The following is a 15,997-nucleotide window of genomic DNA, read 5'->3' as shown; positions in this document are numbered from 1 at the left end:
TGTGTATATTATAGAAAGCACAATATTTGTCTTTCTGAGTTCAAATATCTGGTTTAACTTAATAATATATGGACACATTCATTTACATGTAATTGATATAATTCTACTTTTTACAGATGAATGAACATATGTACATATATATATATATATATATATATATATATATATATAAATTTTCCTTATTTAGCCATCTTTTGATGGATAACTAAGCTGATCCTATAGCTGCTCTATTTTGACTAGTGCTATAATAATTATGGATGTGCATGTCATCTGTGGAATTCCATTATATACCCAGGTGATATAGCTGCCATACTAATGTCCTTAGTCTCAGCACTGGAAATTAGGCATTGTGGAATTGTTCTGACCTCAGCAGGGCGTAATCTCTACTCACTTTAACATGTCTGAAAAGAAGCTCAGAGAGCCATGATCGTTCCTCTAAGAAAAGTCATGAGCAGATGCCTCCCCCAGTATCTGAAGTCACATTTACATGAGCCACACAGTCACTCATCATACTCCTGTCATCCTGCTTCCCTCCCATAGAGCAAAAAGTATCTGTAATAATTGGCAATGCCCTTTGACTCAGGAGAGGTGACATTCTAAAGCTTTTACATAGAAGGAAAATATGTTTAGAAATGTGAAATGGACAATAAATACTACTCAGATGAAAGGATCCATTGGAAGACACCTCAGTAATGAGCAGAAGGTAATGAGCTCTTTCTGGAACTCAGAGAAGAAGAGGGTCAACAGGAAAGTCTGCCTACAAAAGGGTGTGTGATGGTACACTGTTCCTAGACACTGGGACCTTCAGAAATAAGTGTAAACAAAATGAAGCTGCTTGAAATTGGAAAATAAAAGGTAAAGAAGCAAGAAAAGGAAATGAATGAAGAAAGATGAATGAGAAAAAAAGAAAAGAATGAAACTAGTGAGGAAAATGATGAAGATGAAGACAAAGAAGATAAAGAGAGGAAAATGAAGGAAGAAGGGTATGAAAAAGAGCAGAATTAAAAAAAAATTAAACTACAGAGTGGCAATCTGCATTATTTTGGAAGCACTTGGGGAAAGTTTACTTATTGGCATACTCCATGCTTTAATTCTCAGAGTCTGCTTCTCAATAATTTGCTTCCTTGTTTTGTATAAACCAATCATAGGTTTCCTTGGCTCTGCTTCATGCCCGCTGGTGGTGTCTGGTACAGTGCCATGTTGCTCTTATGACTTGCATTCTTATTTCCAAGGTGGCACTAAGAGGGCTGGCCAGGAAATAAATAGAGGAACACTGAGGTCTCAACTCCAGAAAGTTTCCTGATCTCTGTCTTGTACCAAAGACCAACCCACAAAGGCTGCCTCAACATGAAGCTGCTGGTGGTCTTCATGCTAGCTGCTATCCCCATTTGCTGCTATGCCAATAGTGAGTTCTGTGGAAGGGTGGGATGCTTTTGGACCACAAATTGTTTCTATGTCCTACAGGAAAAAGTCCTAATTCCTGAGCCCCAGGACATGTCAACACTGGTTAAAAACGTGTCTGATGCAGTAGCTCTAAACTCAGCATTAATTCAGATACTCAGAGGTATCACTGATTTGGGTTTGGTTCCTGTTCTAGAGCTCAGGTAATGGCATGCAGGGAGTTCTACCGTGATAAGAGGTCTTCTGAAATTGGTGACATGTCTTGGATTTGGAGATGAGACATTTTGTGGGGAATGACACAGGGCCTAACTGTGTTTCCTAAAGATTGTACTCATGAATCTCTTTAAGTGTGGGAGAAGTTACTTCTCAAACTGCAGCATGTGGTCTAGGAGCAAACAGCTTATTAGTCACAAAACAGATGTGTGAAGGATTGTTCTGACCCTTTCAAGTTGGGTCCCTAGTCCTGCTGGTAGGGAGGACAGCTCATGTTCCTCAAGTCCACTTGAAATAATGAAAGAAGTAAGCTTTGTTCCTGAGAATGTGTTTGGTACAAACATGCCATATGTGTCATAGGCTTTGTATAATTTGCATCATTTATGTCAGCTACTTCACTTAACTGAGAGGTTGGTGCAACATGGCAAGAAGGTGGAGTTCTCAGTTAACAAGTAGGAAAACCAAGGCCAAACTTAGCCATAGGGTAAAGCTAATTCATTTTAACCTACTTCCTGACATCTTTCTCTACTACTGGTTGACCAAACATTACTTCAAGTATAAGAGTTTATGTTTTATGATACTTTTGATGCAGATGATAGAGTTAATATTGACAATGGATGATAGTCTGGGTATAATATTTATTGAATATTTTTTAAATACTTCACAGGATTCACAAAATAACACTAAGGTGTATCAAGGCTAAAAGAAAAAAACAAACCCAAAAGTGTTCACTATGTCCCATCAGAACAAAGCATCTCATGTCTTGCATGTCACTGCTGACAAAGGTTGTGTGAGGTTTGACTTTCCTCGTTGACTTTCTAGGGGAAAATTTAAGGACCTAAAGTAATCTACCAGTCTACATCCATTTTGAAGTACTTACTAGGTGTTGTGGTGTTTTTTCCTCTAGGCCCTACGCCCGTTGGAATAATGACTCAGACTCAGAATGTACTAGAAATGACTAGGCTATATAGCTAGACTCTTCTCTGACTAGCTCTTAACTTAAAATAACCCATGTATTCTAATCTACATCCTGCCACATGGACAGTGACCTCTGCTCAGGTACCATGAGTCTGACCTCACAACTTTCTGGATAAATCTCCCAAGCCCGGCTCTGTGGCATAATCCTTTCTGCCTGCCAGATGTCCCACTTTCTGTTCTACCCTCTCCAATAGGCCATAGGTGTTTTATTCATTGACAAGTGATGCTTCCATACAAGTGATTTCCTTCTATAACTAGAGCTTCTGTTTACGTTGCTGTGTGGCAGATGCTAGAGTTAACAGAGTGGAGTGGATAATATTGTAGATGTGAGATTTATAGGGTATTTGAACACATTCCAAGATGTTCTCAAAATAGTAATTAAATGTGGCAGGACTTTGAGCAAACAAAAACCCAAATGCCTACCATGTCCAGTAGCACAGACGGCCATCTCTTTGCTGTCCTTGTTCTCAAAGACTGTGTGAGGCATGGCTTCTTGTGCTGGGATGTTAGGAGCAGAGCTCACAGTTTCTAAGTGCCATGTCACAGCCGGCATCTCCTGTCCACACTTGGCATTGCTCCATCACCTTTGCTCATCTGTTTCTCCACTTGTACTCAAGAATGTGACTGTCATGACAGGTAAGCCCTAAGGAGTTGGAACCAGCAGAGATGAGTGCCATGTCTTTCCAGGTTCTGGCTGTGAAAAGCTAGACAAGATCATTGCGATGACAATTGACCCGGATGTGTCTCAGGAAGAGTATCTGCAAGTACTTGACCCATATCTCCTTACTCCTGTGGGTAAAATTGCCGCAAAAAATTTCAAACAATGTTTTCTAGCCCAGTCTCCGGAGACTCTGAGTAACGTTAAAAAGATGATGGTAAGTTTTCCATATTTTGCATTATTTACTTGTATTATTTTAAATGTGTGTTTCTATGCATGTATGCATGTGTGTGTGGGCATATGCGTGAGTGTGAATGTGGGCGTGAGTGTGAACGTGGGCTTGAGTGTGTGTGTGTGTGTGTGTGTGTGTGTGTGTGTGTGTGTGGTGTATTTCCACTAATGTCGAAAAACAAAGTTTCAACTTTGTGACTGATAAGGTCAAAGCAAAAACTGTGTATGTACCATTTTGAATGAAAGAATATATTCAAAATGACATGTGGTGACATTTTGTTCAAGAAAGCCATTGAAAGAGAAAGTTAATATTCAATCTTATTTACCTGTTCCCTTTTAAGCATCTCATTTATAAGAAATCTTAGAAATGTGCCCAGTTTTAACTAATTAAAACTGCAGGTTGAGTATTCAGTAATGCATGGGACCTAAACATAATGGTGAGGGATCTCTACTTGGTTCAAATATACCTAATTTTTACATCACTGAGGACTTTTAAATGTCATCCTTTCTCTTAAACAAAAATTTAATGGTGCACATATTGAAAGAATAATAGCCCAAAAGTTCAAATTAGGGTCATCAGACACCTTCAGCTACAGGTACCTTTAGCTTCAGCATGGGCATAAAATGAGTTCTATAAAAATAGCTCAGGTTGTTTGGAAGTTAGAAAGAAAAGGTTATCAAGAGAGAAAGATCTAAAAGTGATTGTTTTTTTTTTTTTTTTAGCAACTGATGTCGTTTTCATGTCTCGTTGTCTCTTGAAAGATAGAATACGTATAACTAATCAAAATGTTCTCCCAGAACTTTCTGGAATGTTTAATACTCATTGAAAATACCGTAAAATTATAACAAAACCTTACATTTTGCAATATTAGGCTCTACAGTAAGAGTTCAATTTTTGAGTCACTTCCTCTTTCATTTTTCAGGATATAATATACGCCAGTGAAGAGTGTCAAACCTCATAAACCTCCACAGGACCTTTGGTTCATAGGACTAAAGAGAATGATCACAGGCCAGCAGCTGATAACACAAATCATAACTCTTCTCTCTTGATTTTATCTTTCCTCCTGTAAGTGCAAGACAATTGTTGGAATCTCACAGGCATTTCTTTCTACTTCATTAAATTAACTGCAAATGCTAATGACCCTTTTTTGTGATCTTTTAAAACTGGGGGCTTGAGAAGCTTGCTATTCTCCATTGTAGGACACACAGCTGCCTCCCATACTACCTTAAAGTGAGATGGAGAAAGGAAAACTGTCTCTTGCTTGTTCTGCATGGGTCCACTTGCTGGAGAATTGCTCTGGCCATGTTCTCCCACCACCTCTCCCCTGCATCCTTTGGGATTCTCCTGCTGGGAGGCTGGTATGCGTTCTCAACCCTGCTGATATGAGTGTCACAAGAATTAGAAAATAAGGGTGGTTCTAGACATGCTGCTCAGTTAACAGAGTTCTGTACATGAAAAGGTTCAGGGAAAGATATTATATGATCATTTTAGGTGAGGAAAGCGGCTTGGACAAAATTCAGAAGTTTGATTGTTTGTATGGGTGGGCATGTTTGTTTGTTGTTTTGATTTTTAGATACTTACTTTTCTTAATGGCAAAATGTCCTGAAAAAAACAGGAATCTGGGAAATAATAAACATAATACATGTTTCTTAAATCAAACTTATTTTAAAAAAATACTGATACGCACAAAAGTAAAACATTTCCTTTAAAAATAAGGACAGAATAAATCTGTCAATTTCTAAATTCTTCTCACTGTGATGCCTGTACTGGTTTTAGTAAGAAATGCCTCTCCCCAAAAATGAATTAAAAAATAACAAAAAGAAAAGAAATCCTTCCCATAGGCATCATGCGTGTGGATGAAACTGATCAACCAGCTTCCTGTCCCTGCTGCTGTGTCTTCCTCACCTGTCATTTTCTCTTCCCTGTCTGATGGACTGTATCACTCTGACTTTAAAACAGAATATGCTCATTCTTCCCTCACTTGCTTCTTGTCAGAGAACTTTATCACAGTGACAGAAAACTAACTACTAGAGCTGCCTAAATTTTCAGCCGAGAACAGCAGCACAAAAAGAAATGTGCTACAAATACCACAGCAAGGAGCCAAATTATCCATGTTTCAAGCCACAATTCAATAATTAAAACCGACTCTACCAGAAACTATTAGATCAGAGACACTATCAGAAGGATATTAAGATGTGAAATGGAACATACAAAAGAACCCCAGCATCATTTCTATGCACCCACAAAGACTACATTGAGAGGGTTTTCAGAATACAAAACCACTGAAAATCAACTCAGTGAGAGCTAGAAATGATCATAATGAGTGAGTTAACCCAGAAGCAGAAAGACTCAAATGGTATATACTCACTTATATCTGCCTATTAGCCCAAGGGGCATGTCCCACGAAAGCCTTCACTTACCAGGAAACTGAGACAGAGAGGAGGACATCCTATTGGGACTCTAGATGAGAGAATCATGGGAGAATGGCAAAGTAGAAGGATCCAGAGGGTCCTAGAAACATACAAGTAGAATATTATGATAGGCAGATTTGGGCACAGGGGTCCCGCTCAAACTAAGTCACCAGCCAAGGACAATACAGGCTGTAAAGCTCTAAACCCCTACCCAGATCTAGACAATGGTCAGAACATTCTCCACAGCAGAGTGGAGAGTGGGATATGACTTTCTCACATACTCTGGTGCCTCACCTTTGACCATGTCCCCTGGAGGGGGAGACCTGGTGGCACTTAGAGGAAGGACTGCAGGTTACCAAGAAAAGACTTGATACCCTATGAGCATATACAGGGGGAGGTAGTCCTCGTCAGGAACAGTCATAGGGGAGGGAAATAAGGGGAAAATGGGAGGGAGGGAAGAATGGGAGGATACAAGGGATGGGATAACCATTGAGATGTAACAAGAATAAATTAATAAAAAAGGAAAAAAAGGAAAAAATAATTATGAAAGTATAAGTAATGAAATAAATAAAAAAAGAAAGAAATACCTAAAATCGTGCATGTCCAATGCTATTGATGTGATAAATACTTTCAATTCTAGTGATGATAAAATATTCTGAGAGAAAAGAAGATGAAGGAGAAAGTATATCTCAGCTGATAATTCTAAGTTACACTCCATCAGTGTTGGGTAGTCAGGCACAGAAGCTGGATGCAGGTATTACATCACACCATAGTCAGGAGCAGAACGTAATGAATGTGTGCACACTCACTGACTATTTGATTGTGCTCTGGTGGATTTTTCACTCATATAGTTAAGGACCCGCTCTCTAGGAAAGGGTGCTTTCTATAGTGCCTGGGACTTGCCACAGCTATTTAACTAATTGAGACATCTTCACAGACACAAGGACAGGCTAATCAAATATAGACAGTATCTCACAGAAACTATCTTCCAGGTGACTGTAGACTGTGTCAAGGTGACAGTCACCTAAAATGGTGATGTGAGACCCACACACAATGAATCTTTTGAAACTTGGAAGAAAGAAAATGAGTAAAACATTAGAAGTTAATGAAAAGCACTCATTCTTATGAATCAGCAAAATAAATATTGTTAAAATACCTACATTATTTTTTAAAAGGTCCACAGGTCCAGTGAAATTCTTTTTCAAGATTCCACAAATGGAATCTGTAAGGAAATGTGAGGGAAAATCCTCAAAAGTGAATGGAAACTCAAAAGCACATGATTATCTTAAACAACCATCACATAAAGAACAATGCTAATGGTGTCACAATTTTTTTTATTTTCCTTAGTACAAACTAAGGCAAGTGTGGTATTGTTATGAAAAAGACATGGAACCTACAAAATATATTAAAAGAATCAGAGGAAAGCATGCATCTATATCTACATGACTCAATTATGGTGTCAAAATACTTTACAGAAGAAAGACACCTTTAATAAATTTGAACTCAGAAAATTGAATTATGGTGTAGTGCACAAAGCAAGATTAAAAACCCACCTCTCCAGAAAAATCTTTTAAAAATCTAACAATACCATACCATAAGCTCTGAATCAAAAACTAGTAATGGAAAAATAGAGGAAATATTTGATCCAGGCATAGACAAGGACAGATTGGGAAAGTAGACCAAAACTGACAAAGAGAATGAATTGAAAATTTAAAGGTGCAGAAAGGGAAAAAATCCAGGTGAATAGAAGACTTATAGAATGGAAACACGCTCTGCCACATATCCATCAGCGAGGTTTATTTCAGAACAAACAAAAACATCAACAATACATTATGTCTAACCCTGAACCTTACAGGGGATGAAATGGGTATCACATGCTTTGTCATCACCTCTTCTCAGCACTTTGGCCAGTTATAGACCTTGTATTAAGCACTGCCTACAAATGTAAACAGTGATGAAGACTGAGTGCAGTACTATCTATAACATAAATATGCACATCTACAAGACAGTTTGACAACAATAGCAAATGCCTCCTAATTCAGAATAAAAGGCTTCCGTGGGGGAATCAGCAGGAAGTGACCACAGGTTAGTTAGGGTAAGAAGACAAACAACAGAAACCAGGACAGAATGGCCCCACCAGCAAACTCAGACAACAACAGATACTCTAATGCAGCTGAATTACAGGAAACTGACCATCATGGAGAAACAGGAATCCACAATCAAATAAGTGAAGGGATTGAATAAAGCTGTTCAAGACAGTAAAAAGGCATTAGAAACAATAAGGAAAACACAAATTGGGGAAAACCCTCCAAATGGAACAACTAAAGAAGAAGTCAGGAATCAGACATATAAGTCTAACCAACAGAATTCAACAGATGGAGGAGAGAATCTCAGGGGCTGAAGATACAGTAGAAGAAATTGATACATCTCTGAAAGAAAATATTAAAACAGAAAATTTTTTGACACAAAGCATCCAAGAAATCAAGGACACCATGAGAAGGCATAACCTCAGGATTATAGGAGTAGATGAAAAGGAAGATGCAAAGTCCCAAGGACCAGAAAATATCTTCATGCAAATCATCGAAGAAAATTTCCCCAATCTACAGACAGAGGTATCCTTGAACATACAAGAGGCCTACAGAACACCGAACAGGCTAGACCAGAAAGGAAATTCCTCCTGCCACATAATAATCAAAACACAAATCTGCAGACAAAGAAAAGATATTAAAAGCAACAAGGGAAAAAGAGCAAGTAACATATAATGGCAGGCCCATCAGAATTACTCCTCACTTCTCAACAGAGTCCTTGAAATCCAGAAGGGCTTGGGCTGAGGTCATCCAGACACTAAGAGACCACAGATGCCGACCCAGACTACTATATCCAGCAAATCTTTCAATCACCATAGATGGAGAAAACAAGATATTCTATGACAAAATGAAATTTAAACAATATCTAGAGACCAACCTAGCTCTACAGAAGATAGTAGAAGGAAACCCCAACACAATGCAGTCAACTACACCCAAGAAAACACAGTATATTATTGGCTCTTTTCCTTAACAATTAAATTTTGTTATGAATTTATCAATCAACGGTATCTTCCTTACAACTCGACTACTCTAAGCAAGAGGAAAAGGAGGTTAAAAAGAACAAGAATAAACCTTCCAGGTCTCCGTTCCACAGGATGAATCCCTAGGCATCTCTGGGCCATTAAGCTGGCAAACACCACCTAAGGATCTGCTTCAGACCACAGGCTTCTCTGGACATTCAAATGACTGAGTTCATGTGAAACTGACACAAACATCTTATAGAACTTTGAACTCAAAAATACTTAATTCCATGACTCTCAAGTACAACCAAGTTGGATATTGTGGATTGCTTTAAGGAAATAGCTTTATTTTTGCAAATAGTTTTACTGTATAGAGTTAAACATCTTTCTTTTGAAAGGAGCGGGTATTGACATAATACATGAAGAATAGGATAAAGGGGTAGATTTTGAACCTACTTTTATAGGTTTTGTATATTAAGACAAAATTAACGTTATATTTTGGTTACAATATACTATGTATCAACTTTTTAAAGTACTACACTTACGTAATTCTTATAAGTGCAACATGAAGCTCTAGTCCTTTTGAAAGATGCTGTTACAAACCGTTTAGGGTGACTAAGAAATGCAAATTAGTCATCAATCAAACTTGCAGTTTTATTAGGTAGTAGTTTAGTTAATCACAGGTCTTTTCTTTTCTTTTTTTTTTATTAAGCATTTTTTATTTTTACATATACATTTATATTATTACTCATATATACAATAAACTACTTATAGAAAGAAGAACCATGACACAATCAGGAATTATATAAATGTGACATTATTAGTGTTTTGGCTGTTTGTATTTGACAACCTTGAAGAAAACATCTTTCCTGTCTTGGAGCATCTAAAATTCTGAATGTAGAACAATCTCCATCATATCTTGTCATTATCAACTTAAAATATCTATCTAGACCTAAAAGCATCTTAACCCCTAAACAACTAAGCTTCATTGTAAAACTAAACTACCTGGTCTTAAACTCCATCAGAGACTTGAGAAGTAATTAACTTGATTACCTGAGTATGCCAGTAGTGCAGATTAGTAGCTTTCCAAATGAGAAGATGACAGAGACAGTTTGCCACCTGAATAGTCACCCAAGACTCTCTGTAATGTTGGATCATCTTCTTCAGCCTTCTGGCGCAATATATCTAACAGGCAGGAACTATTGATGACGTGATTACTCTATCTTGACAGAGTTTGGCTGTCAATTCTGTCTGCATCCAAGCTTGGTCTTTTTTAGGCAGAACTTTGTCTGTGGTAGAAATTAGGACATTTTGAATCCAGTGGCTTGTTTGCCACATTTGAAGCCATCTCCACAAGGAGGATCTTTCATGCTCATCATCCTCTTTGAGGTAGGTTAGGTGTTACCAGGAGTTAACTGTCTCATTGTCAGTGAATCTTTAAAATAATAAAAACATCTTGAAATGCCATATTCTGCATGTCTCTGAAGTTTTTGGGGACCTTATCTAGCTGTCTGTCCTACCTTATCTTTCTATAGAATCATATCTATCTGCCTTGCCTAGGATGTATATTCTTGTGGTAAAAGTAGACTAGTGATTAACATGACCATGATCTGATCCGCTAACAATTAACCTGTATTACTTATTTATCCTAAACAGCCTGCATTAGCGCTTTCAAAGTATTGGAAGTAAACCTTGTATTACAATTGAGTTATATGGATACACTACCTCATATTAGAGTAGAAGTATTTATATATAATGTGTATGAAGAATAATATTACATTTGAATTCTATACCACTGTATCTAGAATTAAGTTTATTTTGCATTTATATACAAGATTCTATACCAGTGAATTAAAAATAACCTTGTGAGTGACAATTGAGACATTAAGTTGAGGAGTAGATTCACTAATCTACTTTTTGTTCTATCTTCCCTATATATCTCTATATTCCCCCATCTTTCTTTTCAACTCCTATCTCCAAACCTATGAATGTAAAATAAGGGAAAAGGAAGACACCGCTGACGCTAACCTTGTTTTCTTTCTATATAAGACCAATAATAACTTGTAACCAACTCCCATTGACAATAATCCTCTATAGCCCAAAGAAAGCAACCAAATACCTACCCAACCCTGCTTAAAATAAATGGGGCATCATTCTCTTAAAGTTTCTTCTGACTATTTGGCATGAATAATACCTGGAAGGGGCCCAAATTATATTGGGGAAATGGTTAAACAAGCTTGGAATCACATTTGTGGCCCAGTTTCTTTTTTTTTCTTTTTTTCTCCTTTATTAATTTATTCTTGTTACGTCTCAATGGTTATCCCATCCCTTGTAACCTCCCATTCTTCCCTCCCTCCCATTTTCCCCTTATTCCCCTCCCTTATGACTGTTCCTGAGGAGGATTACCTCCCCCCTGTATATGCTCATAGGGTATCAAGTCTCTTCTTGGTAACCTGCTGTCCTTTCTCTGAGTGCTACCAGGTCTCCCCCTCCAGGGGACATGGTCAAAGGTGAGGCACCAGAGTATGTGAGAAAGTCATATCCCACTCTCCACTCAAGTGTGGAGAATGTTCTGACCATTGGCTAGATCTGGGTAGGGGTTTAAGGTTTTACAGCCTGTATTGTCCTTGGCTGGTGACTTAGTTTGAGCGGGACCCCTGGGCCCAAATCTGCCTATCATAATGTTCTACTTGTAGGTTTCTAGGACCCTCTGGATCCTTCTCCTTTGCCATTCTCCCATGCTTCTTTCATCTAGAGTCCCAATAGGATGTCCTCCTCTCTGTCTCAGTTTCCTGGTAAGTGAAGGCTTTCGTGGGACATGACCCTTGGGCTAATATGCAGATATAAGTGAGTATATACCATTTGAGTCTTTCTGCTTCTGGGTTAACTCACTCATTATGATCATTTCTAGCTCAATTCATTTATCCACAAATTTCGGGAATTCCTTGTTTTTAATAGCTGAGTAGTATTCCATAGTGTAAATGTACCACAGTTTTTTTTAATCCATTCTTCTACTGATGGACACTTAGGCTGTTTCCATGTTCTGGCTATTATGAATAAGGCTGCTATGAACATATTGAGCAAATTTTCTTGTTGTGTGCTGGAGCATCTTCTGGGTATATTCCCAGGAGTGGAATAGCTGGGTCTTGAGGAAGCCCTGTTTCCAGTTTTCTGAGATAGCACCAGATAGATTTCCAAAGTGGCTGTACTAGTTTGCATTCCCACCAGCATTGAAGGAGTGTTCCTCTCTCCTCACATCCTCACCAGCATGTGGTGTCCCTTGAATTTTTGATCTTAACCATTCTGATGGGTGTAAGATAGAATCTCAGAGTTGTTATGATTTGCATTTCCCTGATGACTAAGGAGGTTGAACAGTTCTTTAAGTGTTTCTCAGCCATTTGATATTCCTCTGTTGAGAATTCTCTGTTTAGTTCCAAGCCCCAATTTCTCAATTGGGTTATTTGGTTTGGGGGTGCTTACTTTCTTGAGTTCTTTATATATTTTGGATATTAGACCTTTGTCAGATGTAGGGTTGGTGAAGATCTTTTCCCAGTCTGTAAGCTGTCGCTTTGTTCTCTTGAGAGTGTCACTTGCCTTACTGAAGCTTCTCAGCCACATGAGGTCCCATTTATTAATTGTAGACAATAATGCCTGGGCTGTTGGTGTTCTGTTCAGGAAGTTGTCTCCTGTGCCAATATGTTCCAGGCTCTTCCCCACTTTTTCTTCTAGGTGACTTAGTGTCTCTGATTTTGTGTTGATGTCTTTAATCCACTTGGATTTGAGTTTTGTGCAAGGTGACAAATATGGGTCCACTTGCATTTTTTTTACACATCGACCTCCAGTTAGACCAGCACCATTTGTTGAAGATGCTCTCCTTTTTCCATTGAATGGATTTGGCTTCTTTGTCAAAGATCAAGTGACCATATGTTTGTGGATTCATATCTGGGACTTCAATTCAATTCCACTGATCAACCAGCCTGTTGCTGTGCCAGTACCATGCTGTTTAAATTACTATTGCTCTATAGTACAGTTTGAGATCAGGTGTGGAGATTCCTCCGGGGCACCTTTTATTGTACAAGATTGTTTTAGCTATTCTGGGTTTTTTGTTTTTCCATATGAAGTTTAGAATTGAACTTTCAATGTCTTTTAAAATTGTGTAGGTATTTTGATAGGGATTGCATTAAATCTGTAGATTGCTTTTGGTAGGATGGCCATTTTTACTATGTTAATTCTCCTGATCCATGAGCAAGGAAAATCATTCCATCTTGTCATGTCATCTTCAATCTCTTTCTTCAGACTTTTGAAATTTTTTTTAAAACAAGTCCTTCACTTGCTTAGTTAGAGTAACTCCTAAATATATTATATTGCTTGTGGCTAATGTGGATTTCCTAATTTCTTCCTCTGCAAGCTTATCATTTGTGTATAGGAAGGCTACAGACTTTTTTGAGTTAATTTTGTTTTTGGTGTTTTTTTCAGGATTTTTTCTCCCTTATTAATTTATTCTTGTTACATCTCAATGGTTATCCCATCCCTTGTATCCGCCCATTCTTCCCTCCCTCCCATTTTCCCCTTATTCCCCTCCCCTATGACTGTTCCTGAGGGGGATTACCTCCCCCTGTATATGTTCATAGGGTATCAAGTCTCTTCTTGGTAACCTGCTGTCCTTCCTCTGAGTGCCACCAGGTCTCCCCCTACAGGGGACATGGTCAAAGGTGAGGCATCAGAGTACGTGAGAAAGTAATATCCCACTCTCCACTCTACTGTGGAGAGTGTTCTGTCCATTGTCAAGATCTGGGTAGGGGTTTAAGGTTTACCGCCTGTATTGTCTTTGGCTGGTGCCTTAGTTTGAGCGGGACTCCTGTGCCCAAATCTGCCTATCATAATATTCTACTTGTAGGCTTCTAGGACCCTCTGGATTCTTCTACTTTGCCATTCTCCCATGATTCTTTCATCTAGAGTCCAACTAGAATGTCCTCCCCTCTGTTTGAGCTAATTTTGTATCCAACCAATTTGCTGAAGGTGTTTATCAGCTGTAGCAGTTCTCTGGTGGAATTTTGAGTGTCACTTATGTAGACTATCATATCATCTGCAAATAGGGATAATTTGACTTCCTCCTTTCCCATTTGGACATCCTTCATCTCCTTTTGTCGTCTTATTGCTCTGGGTAGATTTTGAGTACTATATTGAAGAGATATGGAGAGAGTGGGCAGCCTTGCCTTATTTCCAATTTTTGGCGAATTTACTTGAGTATCTCACCATTTACTTTGATTTAGGCTATTGGTTTGCTATATATAGCCTTTACTATATTGAGGAAGAGGCAATATTAAACCATCCCTGCATGTCTGGAACGAAGCCTACCTGGTCATGATGAATGATATCTTTGATGTGTTTTTGTATTCGTTTTGCAAGTATTTTATTTAGTATTTTTGCATCGATGTTCATAACAGAAATTGGTCTCAAATTTTCTTTCCTTGTTGAGTCTTTGTGAGGTTTAGGTATCAATGAGACTATGGCCTCATAGAATGGATTTGGTAATGTTCCATCCCTTTCTATCTTTTGGAGTAGCTTGAAGAATATCAGTATTAGCTTGCCCTTGAAGGTCTGGTAGAATTCTGCACTGAAACCATCTGGCCCTGGGTTTGTTTTTGTTAGGAGACTATCAATGATTGCTTCTATTTCTGTAGGGGAAATGGGACTATTTAGCTTGTTTATCTGTTCTTCACTCAACTTTGGCAAGTGAAATTGGTCAAGAAAATCATCCATTTCCGTTAGATTTTCAAATTTTGTGGCATATATGCCTTCAAAGTAGGATCTTATGATTCTTTGTATTTCTTCAGTGTCTGTTGTTATGTCTCCCTTTTCATTTCAGATTTTGTTGATTTCAATACTGTCTCTCTTCCTTTTAGTTAGTTTGTCTAATGGTCTGTCTCTCTTGTGCATTTTCTCAAAGAACCAGCTCTTGGTTTTGTTGATTCTTTGGACTGTTTTCTTAGTTTCTAATTTGTTACTTTCAGCCTTGAGTTTGATTATTTCCAGACGTCTACTCCTTTTCGTGTTTCTGCTTCTTTTTTTCTTGGCCTTCCAGTTGTGTTCCTAAGATGCTTATCTGTGATGTTTCCAATTTCTTTTTAAAGGCACTTAGTGCTATGAATTTTCCTCTTAGCACTGCTTTCAATGTGTCCCACAAATTTGGGTATGTTGTTCCTTAATATTCATTGAATTTCAGATACTCCTTGATTTTTTTTCTTTATTTCCTGCCTGACCTAGGCGTCATTTAGCAGAGAGTTGTTTAGTTTCCACATACGTGTAGGCTTTTTGTTATTTCTGTTGTTGAATTGCTGCCTAAGATCATGGTGATCTGATAGGATACAAGGTATTATTTCAATCCTCTTGTATCTGTTGAGACTTACTTTCTGTCGTACGATATGATCAATTTTGGAGAAGGTCCCATGGGGTTCAGAGAAGAAGGTATATTCTTTCTTGTTTGGGTGAAAGGTTCTATAGATATCTATTAGATCCATTTGACCCATGGCATTGGTTATTTCTCGGCTTAGTTTCTGTTTCAATGACTTATCCTTCAGTGAGAGTGGGGTGTTGAAGTCTCCCACTATTATCATGTGGGGATTGATGTGTGGTTTAAGCCTTTTTAGCAGATCTTTTAGAAATTTGGGTGCCCTTGTATTGGGAGCATAGATCTTCAGAATTGTGATGTCATCTTGGTTGACTTTATCTTTGATGAGTATTAAGTGTCTGTCCTCATCCCTTTTGATTAATTTTGGTTGAAAGTCTATTTTGTTCGATATTAAAATGGCTATGCCTGCTTGCTTCTTGTGACCATTTGCTTGGAATATTTTCCAACCTTTTACCCTGAGTAATGCCTATTGTTATGGGTGAGATGTGTTTCTTGCATGCAGAAGAATGTTGGATCCTGTTTATGCACCCATTCAGTTAGTCTGTGTCTTTTTACTGGAGAATTGAGACCATTGACGTTGAGAGATATTAATGACCAGTGACCCTTAAGACTCTTAATTTTGATGTTGGTTCCAGTCGAGCGTTTG

At 38.2% G+C, this 15,997-nt stretch overlaps 1 protein-coding gene across 1 annotated transcript; it reads left to right on the top strand.

Annotated features, from left to right (window-relative positions):
• The first annotated feature begins 1,306 nt into the window (after positions 1 to 1,306).
• Positions 1,307 to 4,576, top strand: LOC311586690 (secretoglobin family 2A member 2-like). Its single transcript, XM_084762820.1, has 3 exons — positions 1,307 to 1,405; positions 3,280 to 3,467; positions 4,405 to 4,576. The coding sequence occupies exons 1-3, from the start codon at positions 1,348 to 1,350 to the stop codon at positions 4,441 to 4,443; spliced, it is 285 nt and encodes a 94-aa protein (XP_084618946.1). The 5' UTR covers positions 1,307 to 1,347; the 3' UTR covers positions 4,444 to 4,576.
• Positions 4,577 to 15,997: the final 11,421 nt, after the last annotated feature.

The sequence above is a fragment of the Acomys minous genome, assembly GCF_964271855.1.
Source record: "Acomys minous genome assembly, chromosome: 2".
Classification (NCBI taxonomy): Eukaryota; Metazoa; Chordata; class Mammalia; order Rodentia; family Muridae; genus Acomys; species Acomys minous.
The sequence above is the reverse complement of the archived record's forward strand: the minus strand, read 5'-3'. Positions and strand labels throughout refer to the sequence as shown.